General features: G+C 52.1%; 1 protein-coding gene across 6 annotated transcripts in view; it reads right to left on the bottom strand.

The window, feature by feature from the left end:
- Positions 1 to 153: 153 nt before the first annotated feature.
- The window catches only part of ST3GAL4 (ST3 beta-galactoside alpha-2,3-sialyltransferase 4), a 41,673-nt gene continuing 21,523 nt past the window's right edge, over positions 154 to 20,303 (bottom strand). Inside the window, exons 2-11 of one of the 6 annotated variants that reach the window (XM_058446273.1) lie at positions 8,547 to 8,622; positions 8,160 to 8,244; positions 7,695 to 7,775; positions 7,369 to 7,466; positions 7,084 to 7,144; positions 6,537 to 6,632; positions 6,235 to 6,424; positions 5,350 to 5,493; positions 1,141 to 1,284; positions 154 to 829 (exon numbers count right to left, since the gene is read on the bottom strand). In XM_058446273.1, coding sequence (XP_058302256.1) covers positions 743 to 829; positions 1,141 to 1,284; positions 5,350 to 5,493; positions 6,235 to 6,424; positions 6,537 to 6,632; positions 7,084 to 7,144; positions 7,369 to 7,466; positions 7,695 to 7,775; positions 8,160 to 8,244; positions 8,547 to 8,622 — 1,062 coding nt within the window. In that variant the 3' untranslated portion in view covers positions 154 to 742. Of the gene's footprint in view, positions 830 to 1,140; positions 1,285 to 5,349; positions 5,494 to 6,234; positions 6,425 to 6,536; positions 6,633 to 7,083; positions 7,145 to 7,368; positions 7,467 to 7,694; positions 7,776 to 8,159; positions 8,269 to 8,546; positions 8,623 to 20,303 lie in introns of those variants that run through there. The other 5 variants (XM_058446271.1, XM_058446275.1, XM_032167867.2 and 2 more) reach the window with 5 other exon arrangements.

The following is a 20,303-nucleotide window of genomic DNA, read 5'->3' as shown; positions in this document are numbered from 1 at the left end:
GGTGATAATGCATGACCGGGCACCCAACACTGGACTCAATAAGTAATTGTTTCCTGAGTGACCATGCCCTGCTCTGGTCTAACAAGCCTGCCCACTGCCACACCCCGTCCCATGCCTTCCCCCACCTGAAAGGACACAGGACATCACAATTGCTTCCGTTTTAGGAAAAATAGTTTAATGGTAGGTTTGTAACCTCTTTTCTAGATGAGGTCCCCTTCTCGGTGGAACCCCCACACCAGTGCTCTTCCCATGCCTGCTGGGAGGTAGCAGCCCCTCTCTGGAGGGCACCCACCCATTCCCAATGCCCCTGCCCTCCTGGGAGGCCAGTGCCGTGTCTAGGCCTTGGTGGGGCCATCACTGTAGGTTTTTATAAAAAGTGGGCAGAATACTCTACTGGCCTCCTTCCTGGATGCGTGGGACCAGCCCACAGCACCTTCCTACCCCTTAATTAAATAGCCCATTAAATAATCTCTTGGTGCTGGCAGAGAGGGGGTGCCACAGCAACGAGCCCCCCTGCCCTGGCCAGGCTCCCATGGCTCCAGCGCCCCCACCCTGACTGGATCTCGGCTCCATAAGAGCAGCCAGGGGCATGGCCTCATCTCAGACCTGGCCAGGCCCAGAACTCCCTCCCCAAGAGGGGGTGAGTCCAAGTGGGTCATACTGGCACCAGGCACCCCCACAGCCATGGGCAGGGGTCACCCAGACAGCAGAGTAGGCAACAACCTACAGGCTACGGCCCAGGTCAGAAGGACGTGAGGTTCTTGACAGCTCCCATCTCCAGCATCCGCTTAATGGCCAGGGCCTCTTGGGAGACATTATGGCCTGACCCCTGTGGAGACAGCCAAGGAAATAAACTGAGGGACTCCCAGGGACCTCTCTGTCCCCAGGAAAGTCTCCCTGCCCCTCCCCATGGCCCTACACTTCTTGGGAGCTCCCTTCCCCGGGCTGGCTCTTGGAAGGAAGACAGCCCATGTGGGTGAACATGGAGGATGCTGGCCAGGGAGTCCAGACGCCTCGGCTCCAGTTCTGACTCCAGGAGCCATGTCTGGGTCTCAGCACTGCTCCCACTCACCCAGTGTCCCTCTGACTGTCTGCCCCTCCACCCCCTGCCCCACTGTGGCTCACAAGCCAGGCACTTACCGCCATGGACTTGAGCGTGATCTGCTCATAGTAGTGAATGGTTTGCTTCTTGTTGTAGGCGTCTGGGTAGCCAAAGCCGGCAATGTGCACCAAGTCACAGAGGTGGAGGGCTAGCGTGATGGCCAACAGGCCTGTGGTGGGCTTCTGAGGAACAGGGGCAGGAGGGTGTTAGTGGGAGCCCTGCTCCTCCCACCATCATCTCTGCCAGCGCTCTGCAATGGAACTTTCTGCAGTCACAGAAACGTTCTCCATCTGCGCTGTCCAACAAGACAAGCCACGAGCTAACGAGCACGCAGATGGAGCCAGTGCAGCTGAGGAACTGAATTTATTTTATTAAATTTTAATTAATTAAATTGTAAATTTAAATCGCCACATGTGCTGGGTGCAGTAGTGCATATGCCTATAGTTCCAGCAACTCAGGAGGCTGAGGTCGGAGGACTGCTTGAGCCCAGGACTCCTGGGCTGTCGTGCACTAAGAATGCACCTGTGAAGAGCCGCTGCCCTCCAGCCTGGGCAACACAGTGAGACCCCCCCATCTCTAAAAATAAACAAATATAAATAAGTAAATAGCCACATGTGCCTAGTGGCTACCATTCTGGATGGTACAGCTCCATACATCTGGGGGAGGCCTGGGGCCTCTAGAGATAAGACTAACAATCAGAATGACAATCATCACCATATCAGTTACTTTTTAAACACTATGTGCCAGACACTATGTTTAGTATTTTACCTACCTACTATAAAGCATTATCTCAACCAGTCTCACAAAAACACCTGGAGGTAGCTATTATTATTAGCCCCATTTTACAGATGAGAAAACCAAGGCTTACAAAAGCGTTAAGCAACTCATTCAAAGGAAAGGAAGTGTTCTGCCCTCCTCCTTGGAGAACCTGACCTCATTCAGAAGACCTGGGTGCTCTGACATGCACTAACTGTGCTACCCTTTATGGGGGTGGCGCTCTATTTTCTTATAGAGATGGGGTTTCACCACCTTGCCCAGGCTGATCTCGAACTCCTGGGCTCAAGCGATCCACCCACCTCTGCCTCCCAAAGCGCTGGGATTACAGGCGTGAGCAATGGTGCCTGGCCTCGCCTTTAAAGCAGGACAGCAGTACCTTTCCCATCCACCTTACTGGCTGCTCTGAGGACCTCACTTGCTCATGCCTAATTCATCCGCAGTGACAGGCAGCCGGATATTCTCACTTCTCCAGCCCCGCCTTCCTCAGCTTCAGCAACCTGCTTTGCACACAATTTCAGCTGCTCATACCCATTTGGGAGCCATTCCTGGACCTCATCAGGCCTGTCGACATGCCCAGCTTTCTCCCTCTCTGAGCTCTCCTGTCTTCTCATCTTCCACTCCCTGGCTGGGCCTTCTTTTTCCACCCTTGTTGCTTTCACCACCAGTGTGTTATCTCATCCAGTTGGGCTGAGCCACACTTCCATGGCCTTCTAGCCAGCACTGCCTGGACACAGTCTCCTTACACTCACCAAATTCCTCCTCTTCCTTGCACTCTCTCTATTAGTTAAATATGTTACCATCCCCCCTGCTGTCCAAGCTAGAAACCCAGAATTGGTCAGAAATCTCTCAATTCCACCTCAAATATATAAGGCAGAATCATAAGAGAACCCCAGTGACCCTAACCCTCATGTAATCTCCTCCCTTGCACGTGTGGGGAGCCCGCGAATATGATGCGATTACGTGACGTTACTTTAATGGCACAGTTGAACATAAAAGGAGAGGCTGTCCTGCTGAGCTTGACCTAATTACCTGAACCTTTAAATCCGGGTGTCAAGATCAGAAACGAAGGTCAGAGATTTGAAGCACAGGAAGGATCTATTGTGCCGTCGCTGGCCTAGATGGAGGCTGTACGGCAAGAAATGTGAGCCACCTCCAAGAGCTGAGCACGGCCCCCAGTCTCTAGCTGACAGCCAGCAAGGAAATGGGGACCTCAGTTCTACAATCGCAGGAACCAAATTATTTCAACCACAAGAATGAGCCTGGAAGCAAAATTTTCCCCCAAGCTTCCAGATGAGAACCGCCTGGTTGACAAACCGAGTCCAGCCACACCCTGCTATTCTGATCTACAGGACCATGAGCCAGTACATGGATATTGTTTTAGCCCGCTAAACTTGTGGTATTAGTTAGAGAGCAACAGAAAGCTAATACAGGCCAGGCGCAGTGGCTCACAGCACTTTGGGAGGCCGAGTGTAATCCCAGCACTTTGGGAGACAGAGGTGGGCAGATCACCTGAGGTCAGGAGTTCGAGACCAGCACTCCTGTGTTTTGTATTTTTGTAAAAATACAAAAATTAGCCAGGTGTGGTGGTACATGGCTGTAATCCCAGCTACTTGGGAGGCTGAGGCAGGAGAATCACTTGAACCTGGGAGGCGGAGGTTGCAGTGAGCTGAGATCACCCCACTGCACTCCAGCCTGGGCGACAAAGCGAGACTCCGTCTCAAAAATAAACAACCAATATAATGTTGAGTCCATCTCCTCCTTTTCCCTTCCCACTGCCAGGAGCTGGGTTCAGGTCCTTGCCCTCTCTCATCTCCCTCTCCAGCCTCCTCTCCATCTGTAATCCTATGAATGGCATGAAACTCCTTGCTGCCCTTCAACGCCACTTGTACTGGAAACAGTTCAGTGCTGGAGGAGCCGCCTGCTCTGGCCAAATGGAATGCCTTTCCCCAGCTCTCTGCCTGATCCTTCCAGGCCCGGTTCCAGCACCACCTCCTCTGGGGAGCCTCCCAGACATCTCTCAGCAGATGTCTGCCCCTCCTCTGAGATTCCACGGCACTGGGAACAACTCTCCATTGTGGAATTTTATCACTCCACAGTGCAACCTGCATTCTTCCTCTGCTAGACTGAGGTCCCTTAGAGCAAGGAGCACAGCTTCCTTGCCAAGCAAGAAGACTCGGGACCTGGCATTGAGCAGTCACAAAAGCAGCCATTCAACACAGAACATGGAATAACAGGAAATGTTCAGTAAACAATAAAATCATTTATTCAAAATCTGGCAAATATTTAAAGAGCAGGCCCTGTGTACCGATCTCCAGAATAGGTATTTTATGTCATTATTATTTTTCAAAATCCTACAACGGCCTTAAAAGGTCATTATGGATATTATCCCACCATACAGGCAAGAAAAACAAGGATCTGAGCAGTTGATCTGCCAAGCCCCACACAGTACACAGCACAGCCAAGTGCCATACCTGTGTCTGCCGGGCCTGTCTCTCACCATCCCACACGGCCTCCCCGAGGGGCTCCAAGATATGGGTGGAAGTACTTGGGAAGCTACAAAGTGGGTTAAAGCCCACCAGCTGAAGACTACTAGGGCACTGCACTCAAAACCATAACTTGCTATGGCTGAAGGACATCAGGTTAAAAAGAAGAAGCACATAACTTGTGGTCAGACACAGTGCCTTACACCTGTAATTCCAGCATTTTGGGAGGCTGAGACACAAGGATCACTTGAGGCCAGGAGTTCAGGACCAGCCTGGGCAACACAGTGAGACCCCCATCTCTACAAAAAAATTTAAAAATTAGCCAGGCGTGATGGTGCATACCTGTAGTCTCACAGCTACTCAGGAGACTGAGGCAGAAGGATCACCTGAGCCTGGAAGTTCAAGGTTACAGTGGGGTATAATTGCACCACTGCACCCCATCCTGGGTGACAGAGTGAGACTCTATCTTTAAAACAAAACAAAAACCCATAACTTGCAAAACTCCCTGAGTTTTGGTTCAATTTGGTTCATTGACTCCCTGAACCAGATCATGACATGCAAGATAAACTGTTTAGCTCCAACTCTTATAACTCGTTCAGACCAGTGTTTCAAGATAAGATCACAGATGAAGTATCTAACAGTAACTCTGCATGGCTCAAGTTGTTCCACAGATCAGACCACTGACTGACAGCAGCTCCCCAGATGACAAATTCTGACCAGCGCCTGCCAAAACCATCCTCTCACACCAGCCCCTGAACCTGATCCAGGCCATCCCCATCCCTCCCCACTTAGTAAATGCCCCTTGGTTCTCTAAAGTGTGCACTCCCCTTTGCAGCAGCAACTTTAATGACAGGTGTGTTCCCGGAGGGAAAACGCAAACCGCTGCCTCTGTTATGGGATCCTTCCACGGCTTCCTACGCCCATAGGAACATCCCTCCTCCTTCCCGCCCAGGATCCCAGCCCTCAGGCCTGACTTCCCATCATCACCTGCTTAATCTTCCGTGGCTGTTGCATTGGCAGGCCCAGCAGTTTGTCAGCTGCAATCTCCATGAAGAAGGGGTTGAGAATCCGAATCTGTTTAGGGTTGACATCCCAGATGAGGGGAGGCTGTTTCCAGAAACCCTTTCGCACCTAGGAGGATGGGGTCAGAAGAGAGAGACAGAAGCGGGTGAAGCCCTGTTTCTCAAGTCCAACCCAGTGGTCCTCAGCCAGGCGAGGGGGTCCAAGTGATGGCAGAGGCCTTCAGGAGCACAAGGTGAGAGGAGAGGGAGGTGAAGTCTGTGCCAGAGATGGGAGAGCAGGAGAGGACCAGGGAAAGAGAGGAGGAAAGGCACCCCCTCGGGAGGCCAGGTGACCAGGTGTATAGAGCGGAGGGTCTAAACCATGGACCACTTCCAAGAACATCCACACAGGTAGAAGGGACTAAAGTTTCAGGCTGTCTAAACACTTGACAAAAACGCCAGATGGGACAGTTCAGCCTGTGACCGGATGGCAAAGTGACGTAGTGAACTCTTTCTGGGGACCGTCTGTTAGGACACAGGCCTCAGTGCTCTAACCTGCCCTCAACCTGGACATGGCTGCTGGAGAGTTCCTCCGCTCCTGAGTTCCTCACAGGCAGACACCTACTCGGAAAGCTTTCCTGTCGCAGACACGCCTGGAGCATGGGTGCCTGTGGCTGCTGCCACCTGACGCCTGCAGGCTTTTATACCCAGTTGCTGGGGCGGCTTATGGGAACACCGCCCTTGGAGGGCAGCCTAAGGTGCTGACCGCCGGGAGCCCAGTTCATGCTGTCCCTGCACAAGCTCTCAAGGAGCGTCCCTGGGCAGCGTCCCCACCACCAGGCCTCAGCCCCCAGTCTGTCCCCCAACTTACCCGCTTCTTATCACTCAGGATGGTCTCAATCCAGTGGAAGTCCATGGCCTTGAAAGCCACCAGGACGAGGAGTGTGTCCGGATTGTTTTCTACTTTGGGGTCGAAGTGGGCAGATTCAGGGTAGAAGAGACGCATGGTGGTCTTGGAGCCCACGTCACCCTCATAGCCAGCCACTGGGGCATTGTTCAATCTAGGGGTTGGGAGGAGGATTCCCATCACTAGAGGCCTCCTGGGCCTGTCTACAGTCCCTGGCTCCGACATCCAGTTCCCAAACAACAGTAGGAAGAGACAGTCACACACACCTGATGACCACATCGTACTTGTTGATGGCATCTCCCAGCGAGCTGTTCCGCAGCCGGTGCCCGTTCCCCACGACCACGCAGCGGCGGCACCTGAGGCTGCCATAGAAAGAGGAGTGGTCAAGCCCAGAAGTCACCCCACACTCTACTCCATGCTCGCTGCCCTGGATCTGCCTGGGCCCGTCTCAGGACCACTTCCTAGGCCCCCTCAGCCCCTGGTCCCTGTGAAGCAGGCATCACCCCATGGTCCTGCTTAGGGTCATGCTGACTTTACAGCCCTGGGCTTTAAAAGAGGAGGAGACTGCGCAGAGCACAGAAGAGGGCAGAGGAGTGGAGGGAAGGCACAGGGGGTGTATCAATGAGAAAGCCCTGCCCCACTGTTGCAATATCCTCGAGCAGCCTCGGCCCACTCTGCACCCAGATGCCCAGGCTAGGCTACCATGGGAATTGGCTGGGATGGTGCCAGTCTATGACTGTTTCACGGTGGGTGGGGGGGGGGGGGCAGGAAATAGGAGAAGGTGCCCAGACTGGAGTCGGAGTGCCACCTTACCTCTGGATGTTCTCGGGGATGGAGGAGCTGGTGATGGCTAGCACCCGGAGGAGCAGATCCTCTACAAAAAGAACCAGGCGGAGGACTGATGCGACAGCTAGCATTCTGAAGGCTGCCTGCCCTCCCTCCACTGCTCCTCAGAGCCCTGGCTGCCTTCTTCTTCCCCTGACCCTGGTACCCGAGTCAGGCTCAGAACTTGGGCACTGGGGCCGTGGACGGCAGAGAATAGGAGGCAACGTGGTCAGGGTGAGCCCATGGTTCCCACAAAGCCGGGTGGGAACTTACCACTCCCCTTGGTCCCATAGGGCAGCTCATAAGCAGATGGTGTCTTGACCCAGAAATAATCCTTAAGCCGCAGGAAGATGGGCTGATCCCGGGAGTAGCTGCACAGAGGTATAAGCCGGGTGGGGATGAGAACAGAATTAATCTTGATGCCAGAAGCAGGGTTAGGCCCATGACTAATATTATAAGGCCTTCTCTTCCCTCCCTGGCTTCACCTAACCCATGTCCACCAACACAGCTGCTCTTTCCATCTACTCCCCACACTGTGAACCCCTCAATCCCAGCTCGCTCCATGCCCTGCTCTACCCTCCTCACCCTTGAGTACTTACTTGCCAAAGAGCTTAGAGGCCCTGCTCTCTGCCTCACCCTGGAGGCACGGCTCCTTCTTCTCTGGAATGGGAAAATAAAAACTGGAGAGAAAAAGGACAGCAGGCAGGAGCCCCAGTCAGACCCAGGGGCCCATGTTCCAGGCAGCCTAAGCCTTCTCCCACGGCATGAAGGTCCCAAGGCACCAGGGAGGAATCATCTCAAGTTAAGTTCCACTTGGAACCCAAGTCCTTGAGGATCCAGGTCTTCCTGCCCCTGCACTCCCTGGGTGAGGCCCCAGTGAGACATCCCAGGCCCTACCCCCATCCACCCTCATGGAAACACTCCGTACCAGTAGCTGAAGGGATGAGGTCATGAGCCGGCTCTTGGAACCTTCCTGCTCTACTAGGTCCCCCGCTCTATGATGCTCCATCCCTAAGCCCTGTCCCCGACAAGAACCACTGGAAGGACATGGAAGATCAACTCACAGTTCGATGTACCTGTCTTCCCGGGAGATGGAATACCACACCATGACGACCAGGACCAGAGCCAACATGGCCAGGAGCTTCCAGCCTGCAGGACACATGCACAGAGGAGCTAGAGGCAGAAACAGGCAGGTACAGCCCCCGTCCACCTTCCCACCTGCCCCCTTCTGAGCCCCTCCGAACCCTAACACGACAGGAGCAGTCTCTGGCCCTCTCCTGGCCTTGGCTGAGGGCTTGACCCTGATTGTACCCATTGTCCTTCAAGATGAAGAGAAGGGCCCCTGGCTCCCTGTCTGTCCCTCCACAGCCCCCAGAGGTCCCAGGATCCTGCTGAAGACGGCTTCTGGAGGCCTGTCCTCCAGGGTAGGGTAGCCCTCGGACGACACTCACGGGACTTGCTGACCATGTTTCTCAGCAGGCAGCAGGATTCCCGGGGACAGCTGTCATCCTGGCTGCCTCGGGCCACCTAGGAAATAGGAGTCACAGGTGTCTGGTCGGCTTCACAAACTCTCCTGCCTAGACACCGGAGCAGGACACACCCACTGTCCGCCCCTCCCTTCCTCCAGAAAGCAGGAAGCTGCTCCCTGGGGCAATCATCTTGAGGGTGAGGCTTCTCATCCAGGATCCTCCTAACCCCCTAAGGGCGGCGTCACGGATCCAGGTGAGTCCTGCCACTGAAGGGAAAACCGAGGGTCCAGCCCTCACAGACCCGGTCCCAAGCCAGGTGGGCCTACTCCAGCCTCTCTGGTGTGGTTCTTCTCACCGTCCCCTTCTGCATTTTGACCCAGGAAGGGCCAGCTCCAGGAGGCAGACAGCTACCCCCACCCACTGTTGACACGAAAGTTAAGCCAACTCATTGTGTGAGGGCTTGAGTCCTATTTTACCCAACAGAGGGTCACCTATTCTCCACCATCCAAGGCATCCCTTGGTCTGGTCACTGCCTGCCTCTCCATCATCAATCCAGCCAAACAGGTCTGCTCAGGCCAGAGGTCGGGAGTGAGGGTGGGGCTATGACATGGTCCTCATGAGGCCTCCTTGATCCCTTCTAGACCCTGACCAAATGCAAACAGTGCTCACGCCTCCCCCACCCAGCCATGGGGTAAGCTCAGGGAGGGAAGGTGTTTGAATGGGGAGCACAGGGAGCTGGGAGGGTCTGGCTGGCCAAAGAGGAGTCAAGAGATGCTTCCAGTAAGGGTGAAGGCAATAAGGTGAGGACTGTGCACAGGAAGGGGTGAGCTGCTGTTCACCCCTGCACACAAGCAGAGGCTTCCTCCCAAGCACCAGCTCAGCCTTGGCCACACCACAGAGTCACTGCGGAAGAAATTTCTGTGGCTTCCACAGCCACACAGAGGCACCAGATGCCAAGTGCCAGTTTCTTCCATCCACGCCATGCTTCCTGATGATCTGGATTGGAAGAGTCACTTGGACACTTCCTAAAAATACATTTCAGGGCCCTTCCCTGGAGACCACCTTGGTGACCATGAGTATGGCCTGGGACAGGCATTTTCACAAACAGCCCATGTGAGTCCGACAGTTGATCAGGAAAGGGAGGCAAGCACTAGTGTTTGTGCACCAGTGGAAACCTTCCATGTTTTCAGAGGGGCTGGGGACAGCATCTGGATGAGGCCTGGTCCATTTTACAAACCATTAACCAATGATCCTGAGCCCCGTCCTATGATGGAGTCAATGTCCTGCTCCCCAGCGGGCGCATTCCCAGGCTCCGCTCTGAACCCACAAACACCGAAGGATCAGAGTCTTGAGTCACAGGAGACAGCCAGGCAGGGACCAGGGTCAGACTCCCTCAGGAGTCAGAAGCATCATCCCCAAACCCCAGAGGGGACGAAGCCTGGCCCTGTCCAGTAAAGGAAAGTGATCAGTTTGTAATCAGCAGAAGTCGCCAGGTAAAGGTGTTGTCCTCGTAACTCCCCTGACAGCTCTTCTGAAAGGGGTGTGCCTTACCTACCCGTCACCCCACAGCCATCTCTGAGTCATTCCCTACACGTGGCCCTCCTCGCCTTCATAGCTGTTCCCATCTGTCATCAGCTTAATTACTTGTTTGCTTTCTGTCCGTCTCCCCAGTTGGGATATAAGCTCTGTGAGGGTTGGAATTGGGTCTGTCCTGTTTGCAGCTCCAGTCGCACATGTAGCACACTGCTTGGCACACAGTAGAGTACATCAGAAAGTACTGAATGCATATCAGGTTGGTTACCGTGGACGATCACACCTCTCTCTCTGACCTGCAGTTTCCTCGCTGTCAAACTGAGAAGTCATCCTATTCCCACTGCTCAAAAAGGGCCAGATCAGTCTCATGGGCATCCCAGAGCCCTTCTTAGACAAGTGGATTCTTAGGCCTTCCAGACCTATAAAATCAGAATCTGCATTTAAACACATTACCCTGGCGATTCATATATCCGTCCGAGTTTGAGAAGCACTGGTCAAGCCTGATGTTCTTGATTATGGCTTAAGAAGAGACTCACCTGAAGTACTTAAACAATTTTTTTTTAAATGAGTATCTGGGTCCCAACACCTAGGAATTCTGGGTTAATTCATCTAGCCCAGCACTGGAATTCACTGAAGCCCACTGGGTGCTTCTAAAGTGCAGCCAAGGTTGAGAACCACTGGTCTGGATGATCTGTGGGTGATCTGAAAGCACACTTCTCAAACCTTGATGTGCACACTGTGACTCAGAGGGTGCCAGATGGGGGTGCAGGGCAGGCGGGGATTTGCATTCTAACCAGCTCCCTAATGGGGCCTGCTGTGTGGCTAGAACTACTCTTTGAGTTGCAGTGCTCAGAAGCAGGATCCCTCCAGCTCTAACATTTCAGGACCTTACAAACTGCAGCCTCTCTCCCCTTCCCTGCTCCCTCTCTCCATCTTCCTGGCATGACCAGGGTGCGTTTCATCTTCCTTTCTATTCATAGGTCACAGCTTTGGCTGCACGATGCAATGACCTGAGGAGCTTAAACATACAAAGTCTAGGCCCCACTCTCCAAGATGTTTATTTAATTGGTTAGGGGTGGGGCCCAGGCATGAATAGTGAATAGTAAAACAAACCAGCACCGCACCTCCTCTGTGATTCTAAAATGCAGCCTGGGCGGGAAACACTACAAAGAGCTCATTTCACCTTTTGTAAAAGACAATTACACATGTATCCTCCAGGGCTGCCCTCCAGGGAAAAACCTTTGGCGTCAGAGGTGAGCAGCGTCAGAGGTGAGCAGCGCTAACCAGTCTTAAACAACAAGACAATTAGCCCTTCTTCGACCTCTTCCCCAGTAAAGTTCTACATTTTCTGGTCTTCATTCCAAAACAGCGTCAGTGTTGCGCTAAGCAAACTGGGCGAGTCCTAGGGCTTGCTCTGCTATACCCAATCTCGAATTTCACGAGCCCGCACCCTCCCCTTGTGGGGCTGAGGGTGAGGATTGCTCAGTGGCCCCAGGCATTCCAGAGCTTCCAGGGCTGGCTGCTGCCTCAACATGGCGCCTTCTCCCAGCAGCTACCCCACATTGCTGGTCTAGCTCTGAGCATAAAGGGCAGGAGAAAAACCACAGTAGAGTACCTGGGTGGGAAAGCAGGCATCGAATCCACTCACGTCCAAGGGAACCAGCCTCTCACCAAGAGGCCAGCTCACCCAACCTGCTGGGCAAAGGTGCCCCCGGGTAGGAAGACAATCTGCTCTTCTTGATGTTCTGCCAGGAACCAAGATGTCCCTGGCCGAAGGGAGCTGGTCAGTTCCGCCACAGAACTTGCCCAAGGGCAGAACTGGGGAACAAGGTGAAGAAATAAGGCCCAGTGGAGGCAGAAACCATGCTTCCTTGCTGCCCCAGCATTCACAGCCTAACACACAGTGAGTACTCAGCAAGTACCCGCCAAACCAAGAGGGGCAGAACTAGATATGCCCCCAGGCACACAGTATGGTGCCCAGCCCCTCAGAGCCCCTGGACCCATAAAAATGATACGGCTTAATGTTCTGGGGAAGGGGTCTGGGAAGACCAGAGGAGCAGAAGCTCACGGTTTACTTGCTGGTTCTGTGATCATAAGCAACCACTTACTGTCCTCATTTCTTCTTTTTTTTTTTTTTTCCAGACAGAGTCTTGCTCTGTCGCCCAGGCTGGAGTGCAGTGGTGCCATCAGCTTACGGCAACCTCCGCCTCCCAGGTTCAAGTGATTCCAGTGCCTCAGCCTCCTGAGTAGCTGGGACTACAGGCATGTGTCACCACACCCAGCTAATTTTTGTATTTTTAGTAGAGATGGGGTTTCTCCATGTTGCCCAGGCTGGTCTCGAACTCCTGGCCTCAAGCGATCCACCCACCTTGGCATCCCAAAGTGCTGGGATTGAAGGTGTGAGCCACCGCGCCTGGCCATCACTGTCCTCAGTTCTGTAGGGAAAACCTGGAGCCCCTGTCTGCCTGCTGTCTACCTCTAGACTCTCCTACCTCCCCTCTTCCCCACAAATCCTTCCACCTAGACACCAGATCCACCTCACCTTCCCAGAATACTTTCTAATGACTCCTCTTTGCCCTGTGTCTCCCACCTCTCTTTCTCTATTCTCTGACTTATAAACATGCTCAAGTCTCCTCTTCCTAAAAAAAACAGCAAACCTCTCTCTGCTCTATCTCCTCAAGCTCCCCCGAATCTCCCTCGTTCCCTCAGTGATCAAACTTCTTCACCTGTACTACACCCTCACTTCCTACTCTATCCCCCCACCCCTACGCCACTCCCTCCACCCTTGTTTTTATTCTGAAATTGCTCTTGCTGAGGCCAGTGACCTTCTAATTACCAAACCTAAGAAAGGTCTAGTGTCAGCCTTCACTGCGCTCGGAGGCCTTTGATGCCGTCGGCCATGCCTCCTCCTTGGCTTCTAGGTCAAGGTCAAGATTCCCTTCAGGTTTTCCTCCTGCCTCTGGGACAGTAGGCTGTGCTGCCAGGGCCCACCTTTTTCTTCTTCTTCTTCTTTTTTTTTTTTTTCTTAGAGGGAGTCTCTCTCTGTCACCCAGGCTGGAGTGAAGTGGCACGAACCCACTGGAACCTCCGCCTTGTAGGTTCAAGTGATTCTTGTGCCTCCTGAGTAGCTGGGATACAGGCACCCACCACGTCTGGCTAATTTTTGTATTTTTAGTAGAGGTGGGGTTTCACCATGTTGGCCAAGCTGGTCTCAAACTCCTGACCTCAAGTGATCCGCCCACCTCAGCCTGCCAAAGTGCTGGGATTACAGGCGTGAGCCACTGAGGGTCCACCCTTTAAATGCTGGCATTCTCGGGGGCGCTGTCCTTGAACCTCCACTTCTCCCCTGCCACACATTTTCACGGGACAAGTTCACTCGTTTTCAGAGGTTTAACTACTATTCATACACTGATGATTTGAGCTCTGTATTTTCAGTGCTAATTTCCACACTCCATTCTAGTATTTCTAATTTTCTAGCTGGATGATCTTAAATTCCTCAAATGGAAGAAGATGTTCAAAGCTGGACTCTCTCCTCGCTCCCAACCCCCATATTATCAACCCAGTTTCCCGACACCTTCCTCTTTCATCCCCTGTGGTTACTAAATATTATCAGGTCTACCCCCATTTGCTCATATTCTAGCAAATGCTTGCAAAGCTCCTTACCACAGGCCTGGCATCATAGGTGAAACTGGGGATGTCAGATTTTACAAAACTCAGCCCCAGTGTGAAGGTCACATTGTCTAGACTCTCAGAAATACTTCAGAGTGCAGCCTTCCAGCTCCTCTTCCAGAGCCGCAGCCTGGTTCCAGATCCCACCCCAAGTTACAGGCTTCCTAACTGGTCTCTTCACCACAAGTGTTTCCTCACTCATGCCCCTTCTGCGAAACTGCCAACATGGTATCCTTCTAAGAAATGATACGGATCAAACCACCCTCTCGCTTCAATCACTCCACATTCCTTACATGAAGCCAAGGTTCCTTAGCAGGTAACCAGGCCCCTTCAGTCTGCGGCCACGAGAACTGCAAACGCATCTCTTACCCTCCTCCCAAGCACACTAAGGGCGCCACCTTTTCCCTCCCACTGTGGCTGCCACATCCCTTTTCCATCTTTATTAAGGTGCCTGCTATGGTTTGAATGTGTCCCCCGAAGTCCAAGTGCTGCAACTTGATCCCCAGTGCAACAGTGTAAGCAGGGCCTAATAAAAGGTGTTTAGATCATGGGGCTCTGCTCTCATGGATGGGTTAATGCCATTATTGTGGAACTGGGTTCCTTATAAAAGGCCAGTTAGGTCCCCTCTTGATCTGTCTTGCCATTCCACTTTTCACCATGGGATGATGGAGCAAGAAGGCCCTTGCCAGAGCAGCCCCTTGATCTGGGACTTCCCAGCCTCCAGAACCATGAGCCAAATAAAATTCTATTCATTATAATATACACAATCTGTGGTATTCTGTTACAGCAGCACAAAATGGACTAAGACAGAAAATTGGTGCCAAGAAGTGGAGAGGGGAGAGGAAAGCAGGGGAGGGGAGGGAAAGGAAGAAAGAGAGAGAGAGCAGAGAGGAAGGAAGGAAGGGAGGAAGGGAGGAAGGGAGGGAGGCAGGCAGGCAATAAAGAGGGATTAGAAGATCTGTAGGGAAAGTCTGAAACTTCTTAGACTAAGTGGTTGTGATCAGAATGGTGGTAGAAATATGGATGGTAAAAGCCATTCTGATGAGGTCTCAGATATATCTGAAGATTAAGGTACTGGAAACTGGCAGAACAGTCATCCTTGTTACAAAGCAGCAAAGAATGTGGCTACATTGTGTCCAGGCCCTCAAACTGTATAGCAGGCAGAACTTAAGAGTGACAAACTAGGCTATTTGGTGGAAGAAATATCTAAGCAGCAAAGCATTTTGGTTGCTGTATGACTTATTTTAACTGTATACTGTAAAACTTGAGAAGAAATAAAGAAAAGCAGGGTTGGGCGCAGTAGCTCATGTCTGTAATCCCAGCACTTTGGGAGGCTGAGGCGGGTGGATCATTTGAGGTCAGGAGTTCGAGACCAACCTGGCTGACATGATGAAACCCCATCTCTACTAAAAATACAAAAAAATTAGCTGGGTGTGGTGGCACACACCTGATATCCCAGCTATTAGGGAGGCTAAGGCAGGAGAATGGTTTGAACCTGGGAGATAGAAGTTGCAGTAAGCTGAGATCGTGCCACTGAACTCCAGCCTGGGCAACAGAGTGAGACTCCATCTCAAAAAAAAAAAAAAGAAAGAAAAGGAAGATTTATAACGAAAAGCGAAACAGAACTTAGAGACTGGAAGGATTCTGAGACTGGCCCTGTAGTAGAGAATGAAAGAACCTTCAGGAGAGGAAAGCAAGGGTACAGGCATGTTACCATTTGATAGTTTGATAAGAATATTAGTATGGACCACTTGATAAGGAGATTAGTATGGGCCAGAGCCACTGTTTGATAAGGAGATTAGTACGATAAGAATGAAGCCAGAGGCTATTCATCAAGAAAATGAGAACGATCCCAAAGGCACTGCAGAGATGACCTGTGATCACAGCTCCGGAGTGCCAAAATCTGAGGGAAGGAACTATGTTAAAAGCCAGGTCTTGGGAGCCCTCAGGACCTGTGGCTCACTGTCCAGGGCCACCTGAAGTCTCTGCTCCCACATTTGGGCACAGTGCTCCTCCGCCTCCCCAGCCATGGCTCAAATGGGCCCAGGTGCAGCTTGACCTACCACTCTAGAAGGTGCAAGTGGTGAGTCCTGGTGGCGTCCCACATGGTCCTAATGCCACCAGAGTACAAAAAGCAGGGGCTATGGGCCTGGCTCCCTCCAGCTAGATTTCAAAGGATATTTCGGACAGCCTCGGGACCCAGGCAGAGACTGGTTGCAGGGGCAGAGCTACCACCAGGGAGCCCCCCCTGTAGGGCAATGCCAACAGAACTGTGGAGTCAGAGCTGCTCAGAGTCCCCAGGAAGCCTAGTGGAGCTGTGGGAGTAAGGCCGTCCTGACACCCTAGAACTGCAGAGCTACCAGTGTGCAACAGCAACCTGGGGGAGCTGCAGGCACGAGACTCCAACCGGTGGGAGCTGCTGCATGGAATGAGCACAGCAAAGCCAGGGAAGCAGGGCTGCCGGAGGCCTTGGGGGCCCAGGTCCCTACCCGAGTGTGTCTGGAAGGCAGGACATGGAGTCAAAGATGATTATTGTCAAGTTGGGATTTAGTATTGTTCCCCCTGCTGGGTTTTGGAGCTGTTCGGACCAGTTGCCCCTTTCTTCTTGCCTATTTCTCCCTTTTGGAATGGAATATCTGTCCTATGCCTGTCCCATCACTGTACTTTGGAAGTAGACAACTTGCTTGATTTCACAGCCCATGACTGGAGGGGAATTTGATTCAGGATGAACCATGCCTTGAGTTTTACCCACAGCTGACTTAGATGAGACTGTGGACTTTGGACTTTTAATGTGGTGCTGAAACAAATTAAGAATTTGGGATTATAGGTAAGAAGCAAATGTATTCTACATGTGACAAGGACATACATTTTGGGGACTGGGGCAGAATGCTATGGTTTGAATGTGTCCCTCAAAGTTCATGTGCTAGAAACTTGATCCTAAATGTTAACAATGTTGTGAGGTAGGGTCTCATAAGAGTAGGCCATGAGGGCTCTGTTCTCATGAATGGGTTAAGGGCTCTGTTCTCATTAATGGGTTAATGCCATTATTACAGGAGTGGGTTCCTTATAAAAGGACAATGAGGCCCCTTCCTGCTCTCTCTCTCCACCTTGCCCTTCTTCCATCCACCATGAGATGACGCAGCAAGAAGACCCTCACCAGACGTGGCCTCTAGATCTTGGACATCCCAGCCTCCAGAACTGTGAGCCAAATAAACTTCTGCACCTTATAAATTACGTACTTGGTGGTAACAGCAGCACAAAACAGACTAAGATAACATCCTAACCCTCCACATCCCGCTCGCTGGGACCATCTCACTCTGGTAATATCTGGCTGAAATGGTTCCTCTCCTATGAAGTCTTGACTTATACTTCCAAATGACTGACGTTTTGGTTCCCATGAAACATTGTTTATCCCTTAATTTCAGCACTTAGAGGTAACAAAATTTTATATTATACGAGGTTTTCATGTCTTGCCCACTATCCCGTGACCTCTGAGATTGGAGACATTTTTATACCAAGAGCCCACCAGAGTTAAGTGTACTATAGAATATGCTTTATGGTACAATGTAATTTTGTGTTATATAATTCTGTGCTTTCCTAGCTTGCCTAAATGACCTCTGTGGTCAGGAACTTCTTTGGATCTCCAGATCCTATTAAACTGCCAAGAATGTAGCAGATGTTTTATAAACATCTGACAAATAAGTAATAACATGTGAATAAAGATGTATTGCATGTCCCATTAACAACTGAAATGTACTGCACGCTCAAAACGCGAAACCAGGATCTCTCAATCTCTGTACCACTGATTTTGAGGGCCAGAGAGTTCACTGTTGCGGGGTCTGTCTTGTGTATTATGGGATGTTTAGCGGCCATCTCTGGCCTCTACCTACTAGACACCAGTAGGAAATCCCTCTTCTCAGGTGTGACAAAATGTTTCCAGACATTTCCAAATGCTGAGGACCACTGTGCTACACACTTCTAAGGGCTATGAAAGTGTCAAATACGATCTCGACCCTGTGAGTTCAACATGATAATTACCTCCATTGTAGAGCCAGGGAACTAAGGTGGGAAAGGGGTCAGTAACAGGCTCAGGCTGTACAGCTCGTGAGGAGTGGAGCTGGGGCTGGAATTCTGGCTCCTTCACTCAGAACCCCCACATCCTACGGCTTCTAAAACCATCCTGTGCAGACTGGCTCCCTAGACTCCACAATCCCTGGGATGTCCACCTGCCCTATACAGCAATTAGGGGAAGGGGTCTCAAGCACATCCGAGTCCTTCCAAGGCTCCACACAGTGACGAAGAGCCTGTGGAGCCCCTTCTCAGCCACGCTTCCGCACGAGACACAGTCTCTAGCCCCCACAGCCCTGGTGCTCCCTGCAAGCTCTGGAGTACGTGTTCAAGGCACACAGCTGTATTCGTGGGATCACTAACGCCTGCCAGCTGGACACCAGACTTCCATGAATCTGACCATTTTTTGCAGCCACATCCCACCATTGGCACGGACTGACTCTCTCCGCTGTAGGCCTGGGCTCCCGGGCTACGGACTCCTCTGGCTTCCCTGCTGAACCTCAGCGCAGGCCTGGGCTGTACCTGCTTCCACACATTCCACAGCCTGTCCAGGAGTGAGTCTCCATGGTGTCTGCCAACCCACAGCGATTCCTCTCGGCTTAGTGTCCGCTGCCCGTGTTCTAGAGGGGACTCAAGCTGGACTGTGCATTTAAGGTCATTAATACAACTGCCAGGTACAGCGAGAACAGGCTACGGGCTGGGAAGTTCTCCCACAGGGTTAGAATCCACCCGATCAACACTCGGATACGGATGGTCCACTAATTGCGAGTCCCCAGAACAGACCGGTCATCTGTAAAACTCCTCCTCAGCTCCAAAACCTCATGGGGTCCTCTTCTCACTCACGGGAGAGCCCAGGTCCTTGCTCTGACCCACAGAGACACACAACCTCCACTGGCCAGCACCTCCTCCCTCCTTGCCCAACTCCTCCCAACACAGGCTGCCTGCATTAGTCTCTTTTCATGCTGCTGATAAAGACATGCCCGAGACTGGGAAATTTATAGAGAAAAAGAAGTTTAATGGACTCAGTTCCATGTGGCTGGGGAGGCCTCAATCATGGCAGGAGAAAAAAAGTACATCTTACATAGCAGCAGACAAGAGAGAAGGAGAGACATGTGAAAAGGGAAACCCCTTATAGAACCATCAGCTCTCGTGACACTTACTACCACGAGAACAACTTGGGGGAAAACACCACCATGATTCAATTATCGCCCACCAGGTCTCTCCCAAGACACACGGGAATTATGGGAGCTACAATTCAATATGAGATTTGGGTGCGGACACAGCCAAACCGTATCATTGCCCAACCCACACCAGCCTCACCAGGTCTAGGGGGCTAGCTAGCCATGCTCCCTCCTCTGGGCCTTTGCAGTTTCTGTTCAATCAGTCCAGGATGCTTTTCTCTAGACGTGGTCCTGGCTATCTCTCTCTGTCCAGCTCTTTACTCAGCTTCTCTACTTCCCAGCAACAACTCCACACACCCAACGCTGCAGGTCCCCTCCCCTGCTTGCAAAGATGTTTCTCTTGTTTTGCTTGCTGCTGTATCACCCATGTCAACAATAGTGCCCGGCACCCAGTAGGCTCTCAATACAAACGTGTTGAATTAAGAAATGGATCTGTTCATCGGACGGCATTGCCCCAGTGCAGGTGGAACAGAGTGGAAGAGGCAGCGACAGTAGGTCAGATGTCTTCTGGCCCCTGTGGCACAGCCCCTCACCCCATCATTGAACACTGTGATCACAGCACGCCTGGGCACGGGGAGGCTTCCTGGCTCATTAGAGTTGGCAGAGAGCACAGTGAGTAAGTGACCGGCTAACTGCCTCAGGGTCACGCATGGGAGGATGGAAACACCTCTCAAGCTGTCTGACCTTTGAGGGAAAGGGGCCAGACAGGCTTCCACCTACAGCAAAAGAAGGCTCTCTGTTCCCACCCTCAGGCTCCACAGGCTACCCCACCCCCATCCGCCCCTGCAGCCTGGCACTGCAGACTCCTGTACAGAAACATTGTATCACCCGTTTATCAGCTGCCAGTCACAAGACACCAACCACTTGAAAATCATACCCAGGGCAAGGCCCCGTGGCTCATGCCCGTAATCCCAGCACTTTGGGAGGCCAAGGAGGGCAGATTGCTTGAGCTCAGGAGTTCAAGAGCAGCCTGGGCATCATGGTGAAACCCCGTCTCTACAAAAAATACAAAAATCAGCCGAGCATGGTGGCATGTGTTTGTAATCCCAATTACTTCAGAGGCTGAGGTGGGAGGGTCACCTGAGCCCGGGAGGTGGAGGCTGCAGTGAGCTGAGATCAGGCTACTACACTCCAGACTGAGTGAAATCCCGTCTCAAACAAAAAGAAAAGAAAAAAGAAAATCATACCCTGGTGCCTGCGTGGGAGGGGCAGAGGCTTTGAATTTCCTTCTCAGGGTGAGAAAGCTGAAGCCAGTGTGATGAGGTGGGAGTCAAGAGAGCAGGGCCAG

Source organism: Hylobates moloch, unplaced genomic scaffold (assembly GCF_009828535.3).
Source record: "Hylobates moloch isolate HMO894 unplaced genomic scaffold, HMol_V3 SCAFFOLD_11, whole genome shotgun sequence".
Taxonomy (NCBI): domain Eukaryota; kingdom Metazoa; phylum Chordata; class Mammalia; order Primates; family Hylobatidae; genus Hylobates; species Hylobates moloch.
This window is presented reverse-complemented; position numbering and strand designations above follow the sequence as displayed.